Source organism: Gigantopelta aegis, chromosome 7 (assembly GCF_016097555.1).
Source record: "Gigantopelta aegis isolate Gae_Host chromosome 7, Gae_host_genome, whole genome shotgun sequence".
NCBI lineage: Eukaryota > Metazoa > Mollusca > Gastropoda > Neomphalida > Peltospiridae > Gigantopelta > Gigantopelta aegis.
In genome coordinates, this window is record NC_054705.1 from 29,578,313 (window position 1) to 29,593,134 (window position 14,822).

The 14,822-nt window shown below is 38.2% G+C and overlaps 1 protein-coding gene across 1 annotated transcript; it reads right to left on the reverse strand.

Annotated features, from left to right (window-relative positions):
- Nucleotides 1-2,186: 2,186 nt before the first annotated feature.
- On the reverse strand, nucleotides 2,187-13,281 carry LOC121377654 (calmodulin-2/4-like). The gene is made up of 4 exons (XM_041505724.1): nucleotides 12,849-13,281; nucleotides 8,976-9,119; nucleotides 5,624-5,869; nucleotides 2,187-3,282 (listed from the first exon to the last, which is right to left on the reverse strand). The coding sequence occupies exons 1-4, from the start codon at nucleotides 12,949-12,951 to the stop codon at nucleotides 3,251-3,253; spliced, it is 525 nt and encodes a 174-aa protein (XP_041361658.1). The 5' UTR covers nucleotides 12,952-13,281; the 3' UTR covers nucleotides 2,187-3,250.
- Nucleotides 13,282-14,822: the final 1,541 nt, after the last annotated feature.

The window sequence follows — 14,822 nt, forward strand, 5'->3', positions numbered from 1 at the left end:
AGACTGGTATATCAAAGGCCGTGGTATGTGCTATCCTGTCTGTGGGATGGTGCATATAAAAGATCCCTTGCTGCTAATCGGAAAGAGTAGCCCATGAAGTGGCGACAGCGGGTTTCCTCTCTCAATATATGTGTGGTCCTTAACCATAAGTCTGACGCCATATAACCGTAATTAAAATGTGGTGAGTGCGTAGTTAAATAAAACATTTCCATTTCCTTAACCCAGTGGCCTGTGGCACGGTCGGCCTAGGATCGATCCCCGTCTGTGAGCCCAATGGCCTATTTCTTGTTCCAGCCAGTGCACCACGACTAGTACCGTATATCAAAGGCCGTGGTATGTGTTATCCTGTCTGTGGGACAGTGCATATAAAAGATCCCTTGCTATTATAGTAGCAGCAAGGGATTTTTACAAACACTTTCCCAAAACAACACAGCATATGTTGGGGCGGGGGAAATCCCAATTAAGGGACGTGTTCGCAAAAACTGGGAATTTCCCCCTGTAGGAAAGTTTATTGTGTTTAACGACATCACTACCGCACATTGATTTATTAAAATCATCGGCTACTGGATGTCAAACATTTGGTACTTTTGACATTTAGTCTTAGAGGAAACCCTCTACATTTTTTCCATTAGTAGCAAGGGATCTTTTATATGCACCATCCCACAGACAGGATAGCACATACCACAGCCTTTGATATACCAGTCGTTGTGCACTGGCTAGAACGAGAAATAACCCAATGGGCCTCACCGACGGAATGGTTATGAAAATGTATTGCGTGAAGGAACATAATATATCTTATTCCTAGAGGATAATTGTTTGTTGACTAAGAATTAAAATTGTACAGAAGATAAAATGACAAATGTGTTTTGCAAACAAGACAACAACAATGGAGTATAGATTTGGGGAACCAGCAGAATAGTGTTTATAAAGTCATTAGTATTAATTGAAACAATGGTAACAAAATAAGATGTTAATGAAGAAAAACATACATACATACATTTTTATCGAAGTATTCTGGCACTTGTAATTTTAAGGTGCACAAATAGTGTATTCGTTTCGACCAAATCACGGAAATGAAAACAAACTTTAAAGTCGCAGACCTTTATTTCAGTCTGTGAAACTGGACACAAAGTTTGGTTAATCTACAAATCTGTAACACATCTGTATAAAGTTACAACAGAGTGAGACAAGAGTCTATGATGTTGAAACGGGGAAATATCCTTAAAAAATATACTAGAGCTCGTCTCCATAACCGTTATTTTTCAGACGGGCGTGCGTTTTAAAAAATGTGAAATATGCATTTTGTGGATGGCCAAAAACACTTCGGATGTAGGGAAATGGATAATCTAAACAGTAAAATCTAAGTAATACCTGATTTCAATAACAAACAAAACAACAACAACAAAATAACCCGGCTCTAACAGTGGAAAATAGCCCGTAGTATTTAAACACTAGGATCTGTCACTTTAATGTTGTTCCTGAATTAAAGTCCTATTGACCTGTAAACCAAGATTAGTCTATTAGACCTGGTTGTTTTGATAGTCATGCCATGATGAAGTTGACATCAAAATACGTTTACAATACATAGTACCCAAATGTCAATGCAAAGAAAATTGCGATATTCATTATTATTTATTTTAAGGTTTTTGGTAATTCTCGCATTAATCAATTTTATACCAGCCTTAACAGGGCTGCTGCAGCGTTTTCTAGGAAAGGGGTACAACATTAAAAACAGACACAAACAATATTCATGAAGTACATATGAAGGCAATTTCTCCCAGAAATACCTAACCGACTAATTGCAACATATTGCACCGTTACCCTAAAATAAAATTAATTTATTTTCTTACATACCTGTTGGTGAGAACATCATTCGTTATTTTTGATAACACATTCTGTTAACACATATATGTCTGATAACAATTTCAACACATACGAGTGGCTGCTCCTAGGTGATAACCAGGTTGCCAATCCCATGCCATCGAATAACTTTTAATCGCAAAAGACATTTCAGTTTGCTTAAATCCACGGATTTTAATGATATGTAAGGACTGAAATACTACACTCATGTCCGTTAGATACCACTTATCGTACACTTCGTTGTATAAAAATGTATCCAACTCGCTTTAGCTCGTTAGATACGTTTTAAAACAACTCATAGTAAGATAAATGGTATCTAACAGTCAATCATGTAGTAATTGTTACAGGGCCGTAGCTAACATTTGTAAGGGAGGGGGGGGGGGGGGGGGGGGGGTACAGGTGAATTCTTGGAACGAACGAACATGAAAGGAGCAATATACTAGGGGGTCCAGGGGCATGCCCCAGGAAATGTTGAAATCTAGAGGCTCTGAAATACATTTTGCAACCATTTCAGGGAGCTTACATACTTAAAACATCAGTATCAATACCAAGTAAATTGTCATGTTATTTTTACCGGAGTTAATATTTTGAATTTTTATTTTTATTGCACTGCCAAAAAGAGGACAGCTAGTCCCAGACTAGTTTACTAAATGAACACTAGCACCGGACAGAGCTCATTCGAATAACTACAGATGTGATGACAGGCACTCATGAATCACTGTCATAAAATATAAAATGTACTCCCCGCGGTGCTACAAAAATCGCCAAAAATGTCCCTTGGCTTCCGCTAGCTACAGCCCTGTGTTACATATATGTACGTTAAACACTCGGTTTTCAAGGAATCATTAATTTCTGGCGAGGTGATGCCACTCAAATAGCCTTTTCTTTGATCCGTACCCGTCCAATGAAATACATTTTAAAATAAATTAGTCAGGTTGTGTTAACAAATTACTGTCCAACCAATCCATCTTAATTGTTTCAATCCACTCTTTACCAATAAAAAAAAATATAACTTCTGGTACGTAACTAAACCGGCGCGAAAGATATTTTTACGACACACACAAATGTTCACCATGTGGGTACTGTCCAATATGGCGAAAAGAAGGTTAAAATACAGAATCTTCGTTTTAAACCTTTGTTTCTTCCATTTGTCAAAGTTAATTCTTCTTCTTCTTAGTAGACGAACAAACTATGGAATTGATAAAACATCCTCATAATATATTAAATGTTTGTCACAGTTTGTAATGATATGGCACAGGTATCACACACAGTTCAGTTCAGTTTGAAGTAAGAGAAAACCTTCTTGTAATGCCTCCACAAAACGTAATGTCAAGACGGGAGGCGCTTCACTTTGTAACTTCTTCACTGTTGCACGAACAGGTGAGACTGCTTACATGTTGGAGCAAATGTATTTAGCAAACTCTGAAAAAGTAATGGTTCATAATTACAAAATATGTTCACGAGCGTTAAAATTGTGCTATTAACAATCACAAATCTTTTACGAGAGTTAAATTTGTGACGTTAAGAATCACAAACATTTTCACGAGCGTTAAAATTGTGCAGTTGACAATCACAAACATTTTCAAGAGCGTTAAAATTGTGCCGTTGACAATCACAAACATTTTCATTTTTCGTTTGCGCTTTGGATTTATGACGGGTTACGTAAAATCAAAATGGGTCACCTGAATTTGTTTTGGTGTAACCCAGAAATGGATTATGCATTTTTTCAATTCTCAGAGGCCTGAGTGATCTACTCACCGTCATAGCTGACCGCGTGATCTACTCACCGTCATAGCTGATCACGTGATCTACTCACCGTCATAGCTGACCACGTGATCTACTCCACCGTCATACCTGATCACGTGATCTACTCACCGTCAAGCTGATCACGTGATCTACTCACCGTCATCTACTCACCACCTGATCTACTCACCGTCATCTACTTACCACGTGATTTACTCACCGTCAGAACTGATCATGTCATCTACTCACCCACTGATCTACTCACAGTCATCTACTCATCACCTGATCTACTCACCGTCACAATAGATCGTGTGATCTACTCACCGTCATAGCTGACCACGTGGTCTACTCACCATCATAGCTGACCACGTGATCTACTCACCGTCATAGCTGATCACGTGATCTACTCACCGTCATAGCGATCTACTCACCGTCATAGCTGACCACGTGATCTACTCACCGTCATACCTGATCACGTGATCTACTCACAGTCATAGCTGATCACGTGATCTACTCACCGTCAAGCTGATCACGTGATCTACTCACCATCTGATCTACTCACCGTCATCTACTTACCACGTGATTTACTCACCGTCAGAACTGATCACGTCATCTACTCACCCACTGATCTACTCATCGACATCTACTCATCACCTGATCTACTCACCGTCACAATAGATCGTGTGATCTACTCACCGTCATAGCTGACCACGTGATCTACTCACTGTCACGAGGATCCTATAATACCCGTAACTGAATAAAACACGATTATCCAAATATCTCTCCTAACTGTATATCTATTAGATCTCTCTGTATCGGGCAGTACTACCCGAGTGGCTCGGCTCTAGGTATAATCAGAGATAAGATCTTATATAAAAATATATATGTAGCACGTTTAGTTCACTAGAAAACACAACAAAACACAATACTCTTTGGAATCTGTATTAACACTACGCTGACAAATGTACTTGCCGCAGTAGTTAATTAACAACAACAAATAATAACAACCCAGAACTAATCACTTAATTAGTTAATCACTAGGTGTCTAGTTTACACAATATTTTAATCACTTCACCGTGATACAACACGCACACGTGTGATAATTGAGAAACGCTGCCAGGGGAACTTAATTAATAAAGGAATTACAACTCTATTTCTAACTGGTTAATTTTTAATTAACCCTTAACTACTCATTCAGTAACCTTGTAATACAGAATTAATACTGGTACATATCCCAATAAAGACAATAACCTACAGTTTACCTAGGTCCTCTAGGATGACTGGCTAAGCTTTAATAATTTTAGAACAGTGAAGCCTACAATTTACTTCGTCAGATTACCGGAGACACTGTCTAAATAATATTGGTATAATACAGTATTAAAATATTTCAAGTCACATCAATCACATCAAGGTTATACAACAGAGCAGAAAAATATATTTACCAGTCCAGTCGGACTACGTTCCCCGGAGCCTTCCAATGTTTCTCCTCGATATATCTAAAATCCTATCTATTTATTCGAAAATCTCAGAGACAGCGAATATCGCCTGGGGGCACAACGCGGTACCTCACCTATCATGTGATAATGCCCCAACTCCCAGAGACGGTATTTTCTCTTAGATGGCCAGACAGACCGACGCCTAGTTCGCTAGCAACACCCCGGTCATAAACGGCACTACCGGAGTTATTACGTAACTACTGGCCACATAGCCTCGTCTGGGTGTGTATTTGGGCGCAGCTCTACCACCGTCGCGCGGGGGTATTACGTAACCAAGCTGCACACGGCCCTCTAAAACAATTAACATCGCCACAGACGACAAAGATAAGAGCATGTTCCGTCACACTCACCATCATAGCTGACCACGTGATCTACTCACCGTCATAGCTGATCACGTGATCTACTCACCATCATAGCTGACCACGCGATCTACTCACCGTCATTGCTGACCACGTGATCTACTCACCGTCATAGCTGACCACGTGATCTACACACCGTCATAGGTGACCACGTGATCTACTCACCGTCATAGCTGATCCTGCCGTCGCCGTCCTTGTCGGCGTCCCTGAAGACGTCCTGCACCTGTGCGTCAGTGAGCGCCTCGCCCACCCGCGTCAGGGCGACGCGCAGCTCGCGCTCGTTGATGAAGCCGTCACCGTCCGTGTCGAACATCTGGAATGCCTCCTTCATCTCGCGCTCGACCTCGTCCTTTTCCTTGAAGCGCGGCGCCAGCATCTCGACAAACTCCTCGAACTCGATATTACCACTACCTGCAGGTAAGAGAAAGAAATGTTTTATTTAACGACGCACTCAACACATTTTATTTACGGTTATACGGCGTCAGACATATGGTTAAGGACCACACATATATTGAGAGAGGAAACCCGCTGTCGCCACTTCATGGGCTACTCTTTTCGATTAGCAGCAAAGGATCTTTTATATGCACCATCCCACAGACAGGGTAGTACATACCAAGGCCTTTGATATACCAGTCGTGGTGCACTGGCTGGAACGAGAACTAGCCCAATGGGCCCACCGACGGGGATCGATCCCAGACCGACCGCGCATCGAGCGAGCGCTGTACCACTGGGGTACGTCCCGTCCCTACCTGCTGTTAAAACACACGACAAAAAGCTATCAACGACAAAGAAATTATATATGTTCCTAAATGTGATTAACTCTGTTCTCAAAAATATCTATACAGCATAATTATAGACCGTACGTAATGGTTAACATCTAAAGTATACTACTGCTTATAACATTGTTATATTATTATACCTATTGTGTATTATGTGTATATCATGTGTGTGTGTGTGTGTGTGTGTGTGTGTGTATATATATATATATATATATATATATATATATATATGTATATTTTGTCAAGCGTTTACTGCAGCCGTCTGTATAATATGTTTGTAAACCACCTCAATGCATCACCGTTTGGTGATCTGAGTTGAATAAAGTTCTGTTCTGTTCTGTTAAAACACACGAGACAGCACTAGGGCATTTTGGTTTATTAATCATCGGCTATTGGATGTCAAACATTTGGTAATTCTGACAAATAAAAGTGTTTTTGTTAAACGGCACCATTAGAGCACATTGATTTATTAATCATCGGCTTTCGGATGTTAAAAATTTATTTGGGGCCAAAAAGAAAAAGAAAAAAGAAAAAGATGTTATTGTCGGAATTAACGGCATATTATGGTATATAGCACCATCAACCATGACTGATTTACTACTCACTGCCAAACGCCCAACTCAAGATAGATCAAAATGGATTCACATTCATAACTTGGGTTTTAGGTGATACCGTTTAAAGACACCGTATTTTAGGAGGACTGCTCCTACGTAAAACAAGTTGTAGTGTGCATATAAAAGATCCCTTGCTACCAATCGAAAAGAGTAGCCCATGAAGTGGCGACAGCGGATTTCCTCTCTCACTCTCTCAATATATGTGTGCTCCTTAACCATATGTCTGACGCCATATAACCGTAAATAAAATGTGTTGAGAGTGTCGTTAAATAAAACATTTCCTTCCTTCCATCAGAAAATGGGTTTAATCCTACTCAAATAAATAAAACAAGACTTGATTACATCAGCGCAATAACCGAACCCTTTCGGGAAATCTGACAACTGGTATGATGAAGTACTGACGACTATGAACACACATTTCCTACATATGCTCGTGGTGTAATATTACACAAAAGGAACTATATTTATACATGTGGAAATTAATTAAGCACCGCCTAAATTGTATTTCATCCAAAAAGGAAGCCTAGAGATAGTTGTCCGTGCTGACGGAGTTTAAACCAGATATTAAGAGTTTTTGCGTATTCTGTCTCTACTGTGTATTAAAGGGACATTCCTGAGTTTGCTGCATTGTAAGATGTTTCCGACTAATAAAATATTTCTACGATTAAACTTCCATATTAAATATTTTTCTTGTTTAGAATATCAGTGTCTGTATATTCAATGTGTTTCTGGTCGTCTTAATATTTGCAAGAAGAACAAACTGGATTTTGTCTTCAAATAATTTCGTACGTACGAAAAACAACAACACTATTTTGGGAAATAAAATGAAATTTAACCTAGTACAAATATTAGAACGACCAGAAACACGTTTAATATACAGCTACTAATATTTTGTTCAGAAAAATATATTTGATATGTAATTACAATCGTTAAAAAGTCTCTGTTAGTCGATAACATTTTAAAAATTGCAGCAAACTCAGGAATGTCCCTTTAACTGAGATTGCATGTATAAATTAGTTATGAGAAGCACGTCAATGCGATTCCAGCTCCCTAGTTAATTGTCATTACGTTTTTATGCATTTTACGGTTTCAGTTTTTTTCCCCGTAGAACAATGTAATGATAATATGCTGTCAGTACTTTTCAATACACAAAGAACATTAATTTCAGTGTTTGGTATCCATCCAATAGACCGGCCTCGGTGGCGTCGTGGTTAGGCCATTGGTCTACAGGCTGGTAGGTACTGGGTTCGGATCCCAGTCGAGGCATGATATTTTTAATCCAGATACCAACTCCAAACCCTGAGTGAGTGCTCCGCAAGGCTCAATGGGTATGTGTAACCCACTTGCACCGACCAGTGATCCATAACTGGTTCAACAAAGGCCATGGTTTGTGCTATCCTGCCTGTGGGAAGCGCAAATAAAAGATACCTTGTTGCTAATCGGAAAGAGTAGCCCATTGCGTGGTGGCAGCGGGTTTCCTCTCAAAATCTGTGTGGTCCTTAACCATATGTCCGACGCCATATAACCGTAAATAAAATGTGTTGAGTGCGTCGTTAAATAAAACATTTCTTTCTTTCTTTCCATCCAACAGAGGGGCTAGACGTAACTCAGTGGTAAAGCGCTCGCATAATGCGCGGTCGGTTTGCCCATTGGGCTATTTTTCGCTCCAGCCAGTGCACCACGACTGGTACATCAAAGGCCGTGGTATGTGCTATCCTGTGTATGGGATGGTGTATATAAAAGATCCCTTGCTGATAAATCGGAAAGAGTAGCCTATGTAGTGGCGACAGCGGGTTTCCTCTCTCCATATCTGTGTGGTCCTTAACCATATGTCCGACGCCATATAACCGTAAATAAAATGTGTTGAGTGCGTCATTAAATGAAACATTTCCTTCCTTCCTTCCATCCAATAGTCACAATTACTTGCGAAATATATGTCACATGGTCAAACCTAGGTGGTTCTGAATTAAATCCCAGGTGTTTATAATGACACAAACAGAACTACGTACATCAAAATAGGTGTCATTTTAAAATGTGCTGAGATGTCCTTAAATAAGCAAGCAAACAAACAAACAAACAAACAAACAAACAAGCTAACAGCCTAAACATTGTCTCATTTCTAACCGTTTTTGTCTGCTTTCCTCATCATGTCGGTAATATCGCGGTCCGACATGTTCTGTCCCAGCAGGTGAACGACTTCCTTGAGATCGGTCTCGGTGATGTAGCCGTTCTTGTTCCTGTCGATCGCCTGGAACCCCAGCTTGATTTCTGAAACAAAAGTACACGATACCTTTACCATGACATGCTAAATACACAGTTCAGTATTGTTGTCCATTCCATTTCTATAATATACAGTCATCTAACTGACCATGCTAGACCTTTACCATGGAATGCTAAATACACAGTTCAGTATTGTTGTCCATTCCATTTCTATAATATACAGTCATCTAACTGACCATGCTAGACCTTTACCATGACATGCTAAATACAGTTCAATATTGTTGTCCATTCCATTTCTATAATATACAGTCATCTAACTGGCCATGCTAGACCTTTACCATGGAATGCTAAATACACAGTTCAGTATTGTTGTCCATTCCATTTCTATAATATACAGTCATCTAACTGGTCATGCTAGACATCTGGAGTGAAGTTTGAAGTGTGTGTGGATATATGGGTGTGCGTGCGCGTACATACTTGTGAGTATATATGTGCATCCGTACGTACGTATGTGTGTTAATGTATACATGCATGGATGAATGGTTGTACGTATTTCTCGTCACACCCAGTGCACCACGACTGCTATATCAAAGCCGTGGTATGTACTATCCTGTCTTTGAAAGATCCCTTGCTGCTAATCGAAAAGAGTAGCCCATGAAGATGGCGAACAACGGCTGCATATCGTTGCGCGCAACGGTGTTCCATCGACTGGTACTAATCATACACCTACCGGCCTCGGTGGCGTCGGTGTAGGCCATCGGTCTACAGGTTGGTAGGTACTGAGTTCGGATCCCAGTCGAGGCATGGGATTTTTAATCCAGATACCGACTCCAAACCTTGAGTGAGTGTTCCGCAAGGCTCAATGGGTAGGTGTAAACCACTTGCACCGACCAGTGATCCATAACTGGTTCAACAAAGGCCATGGTTTGTGCTATCCTGCCTGTGGGAAGCGCAAATAAAAGTCCTTGCTGCTACTCGGGAAGAGTAGCCCATGTAGTGGCAACAGCGGGTTTCCTCTCAAAATCTGTGTGGTCCTTAACCATATGTCTGACGCCATATAACCGTAAATAAAATGTGTTGAGTGCGTCGTTAAATAAAACATTTCTTTCTTTCTTTCTAATCATACACCTATAACCTATATTCACGAAACTCTCGCAACTTTGCGATCTCGCAGTGCAATGCTAAAATGCTTGCAAAGAGGATACTTTGTTGTCTAGCAGAGCCTAGGAGACCTTTGTGAATTAGGCCCCAGGACCCGAACGCCCGTGGTCTAGACGTCAGTAAACACGGTTACGATTCCACAACGGTTCAAAAAATTTTGTCACATTTCCGCTATCGATGGAATGGACATCACCATCATACCAGTGGTACAAATTTACCCGATTTTACCTTGTTACCAGTATATTTTAAGATGTTTCCGTCTTTAGATGAACTAAAATAAATATGTCAATGTTCTGGTCCATAAAAAATATAAAAATAGTTTATTTTAAACCTAAATCATGTAATGTTAATTCATTGTTTATTAGTTATCGAGAACATTTAGTGTCATCTTTAGTTATTAATTTACAAAGTACAACCATATTTGTTGCAGTGGCAGTATTTAATTTGATTCTATAATTTTTGTTTAAACATGTTGGGGATCGCGGTTCACGGTTTTGTCTTGACAGTTTTACATTTGGTGTACGGTTTTGTCATAGTACAGTGTTCGGTTTCGTCAATACGCAGAATAGGCTATATCAAAAAACCAAGTTAACACAGGAAACTACATTTACCTGTCACACACACACACACACACGCTCGCACGCACGCACATTTTAAATATAAACCATAAACGAATCATCATCTAATCTGATAATAAATCTGACCGTTTTACCATCAACGAAAATCAAAGTTAAAAGTTTATTTTAATTAATCCCACCACTAGAGCGCACATTAATTTATTAATAATTCCCTATCGACTATCAAATATTAGATAATCCTGACATAGTCTTAGAAAAATCCCGTTATATGAAAGGCCCGTAGGAACTCCAGGACGGAAATGTATGGGTTGATTTTATCTACTCTATGTAAAGATACAAATATGGCTGCCCCCCCCCCCCCCCCCCCCACCACCACCACCACACACACACTAGAAATTGTGACCCCCACGGGCCTGAGTAAACGATCTTTTATGCGAACATTCTCGACATTGGGGCAACAAGACCTGGCTTGAACACATATCACCATGTATTTCCACCATTCTGTAGTGGTAAATTTTATTTGAAGAATGCAAGAAATTAAATTTCTAGTTTTCAAAATTTTCTGGGAAATGATTCCCCGAATCTTTCTAGAGCTGACATGAACTCGCTACCAAAAGAGTTATTGAACCATTTCAGCTTCATTTTATTTAAAAGAGGCCTACAAAATCCTACATAGTAAATTGAAAATAGTACATTGCAAAATGATAAATTTTATTTAATGAATATTCATTGTTTGCTATTATTTGCGATTGTAATTGTAACAAATTATTGATTGCATCGTACAGTTGTTCATTTTAAGTAATGATTTCATTTGACCCAATAATTTGGTAACCATAATGACTGGTATTTATATACATGTATATTTTCAGCGTATACATAAGTATGCAAAACTATATTGCGGAAAATGCCTGGCGAATGCTGCCAACAAATGTGCTGTCTTTGTGTAACTCGTTCGTCTCTGACGGCCAAATACAGTCAATTTGTCAGTGGATTCGCCCGATTTTCTAAGATTTTGTTTTTACAATTTGAAAAGACAGGAATTTACATGGTATAAGCATATTACAATTTCGATATTCTTGAGTTATATATGCAAAAATTGTATATGGGATCGATTCGTTTGGAGTTAAATCTCAAACTAACGAAATATGCCATTTGTAACTTTAATATCAAGGAATACAAATGAATCATATTGCACTGGTTATTTTATTATATTTATTCTGATATTAGAGTCAGATGTTTACATTTTTGATGTTTATTCCTTTTTATTTTTGTTACATTTTTGGAATTATTTTTAAATTATCTATCCTATATCTAAATTTTCCGGTGCTAATGTTTAATTCACTACTGATTTTAAAAACATTTTGTACATGGTTTATAATATGGCTGAATGCAGTGTCAAGAATAAAATTTGCTTTCACAAATAAACACAGGAGAAAGGTTGTATCGCTTTCAGCTAAAAGCATCAGCTATTAAAAAGAAAAAACAACAACAAACAAACAAGAAAACAATCAATATTTTATTTTAAACGAATACACAGAAAAACTAAACCGTACATTTTTTAACTATATGTTATGACAAAACCTGACACAGGGTAGTGGACAAAACCGTAGAGTTGATTTTTGACATGCTGTTTATAAACAAATACTACATTCTACAGAATAAACTAAACATTGCCACCATAATTGCATTTTAAAGATTAAAGATAGAATTTTCTTAAGCTAATAATAGCCATAATGGTTTATTAAATGGTATAAATTGATGTTAAAAGTAAAAATACGGGAACTAAAAAGGTAAACATCACGTTACTTCGTTCATATTTTACAATTTCGTCACTACATGTACTATAAATCATATGGACCATAATGTCTAAGATCCTGACATGTGAAATACGAACAATTACCTAACATCCGAATAGTTTAAACTCTCTTTAACCAATATCTGTCATCGATGTCTAGCCGTGTTTACATGCGGAGAATGATCGGAAGTGTGACCAAACATTTTGGACCATTGTGGAATCGTAACAGTGTTTAAAACTTACTTTGAAACTGGTCTTTGGTGATTCCGAGCTGTTTACACATATCATTTTCCCGTCTGGTCCGCTCTTTCTCTTCCGTTCTCGAAAACTTCCGCTTCAAACTCATTTTTCATTTAATTCCTATATTATTCTCTAACAGTCACTTTGGATGTCACAGTTACCATATATAATTTCCCGCCAGCCACTGGTTGAACAATCTGCTATGATGTTCCTAAACACGCATTCTTTTCATTCAATTTCTAAATTGAATTGCCATGATGGATGCAGTATTTAAAACCGCCTGAGAAAAAAAACAGAAAAGAGCTCCACCTTTAACGGAATATGACGATTTTTGACACGATGACGTCGTCATGGTGATAATAACACAAGCACTGTCCGGAAATCAATGGAGGTAGCGGCTTTGTTGATTGGGTTTATTTCGGTTTGCCTACTGGCTCCCCTTGTTTTGCACGGACAATAAAACCCAATGTTCCGTTGTGGAGTAGCTATAAATACTCAGAGCCAAGGTACCCGGTTAATGTTGTGCTGTTGATTGCTGTAATTCATCGCAGTCGATCGATGAGCGCCAGAATCACGCGGATATGAATAAATGTGTCACGTTTAAAGAATAGCAACTCAAAGTACAAGGGGCAGGACGTAGTCCATTGGTAAAGCGCTAGCTTGATGCGCGGACGGTTTGGGCTCGATCCGCGTCGGTGGGCCCATTGGGTTTTCTCGTTCCCGTCAGTGCACTACGACTAGTATATCAAAGGCCGTGGTATATGTTATCCAGTCTGTAGGATGGTGCATATATAAATTCCTTGCTACTAATAAAAATCACTCATTTATTAAGTTCACTACCCATCCCACCCACACCCCCACACACCCCGAGAAGTTATTAAAACAAATAAATACTATGTTTTTCAATTTTATATGGCAAAACAAACTAGCTAGAATTAAAAGAGCAGTTTTAGTGCAAGATTATAAATAGAGGAGTATCAAAATGGTAGATATTACAAATTTTGAAATAGCATTAAAATTGACCTGGATTAGAAGACTTTTTATATCGAATTCAAAATGGGCAACTCTCGTCTATTCTTTGACTGGTTTAACAATGAAAGATTTAATAATTTATGGGGATCACTTTATTCAGTTAAAGACAAGACAAAGAAAGATGTACTAAATAATTGGATTTTACTGCAACGTAAACAAACATTCGTCAATACAGAAGACATTCTATGTTCAAACATTTGGTATAATAATAACATTGTTATAGATAAAAAGCCTGCAGTATATAGAAATTACATCAAAAAATGGATTTTATTTATACAAGACTTACTTAATAACCAAGGACAGTTTATAGATTATGACACATTCAACTTAAAGTATAACATCAAATCAAATTTTCTAGAATTTGCTTCTTTATTAAAGAATTTGCTTCTTTATAGGCAAGAAAACTACTTTTAACATCCAAACAGTTGGTGTTACAAAGCATCCTATTTTACCAGTTAAAATAAAACCCTTTTTAAAAAATAAATCTGGAAATAAAGAAATCTACAAACTTCCTACTTCGCAGATTAAATACTCTGCTGAAGGATTTGCTTTCCCCCCTTCAGAGTGGGCAAAGTATTATAGCCTGCCATTTAAGATTTTGAAAGACCCAACACTGTTATGCTTCCAATATCAAGTCCTACATAGAATTACAGCAACGAATACTTTCTTATATAAAATAAAATATGTTGATTCAAATCTCTGTAATTTCTGTCATCGCCAGCCAGAAACATAGGATCACGTCGATATCTGGAATCTTATAGAACAATGTTTGCAACAAACAGTTGAAGACTTCCAGTTTAACAAAACTATGATTTTATTTGGTGATATAAATAAGGAAAACAATTTCGTAAATTGGTAAATTATAAATGTAAAGTATTATATTTACAAAACAAAATTACATGACACCATATTATATCGAAGATAAGCTATTATTAGAAAAATATA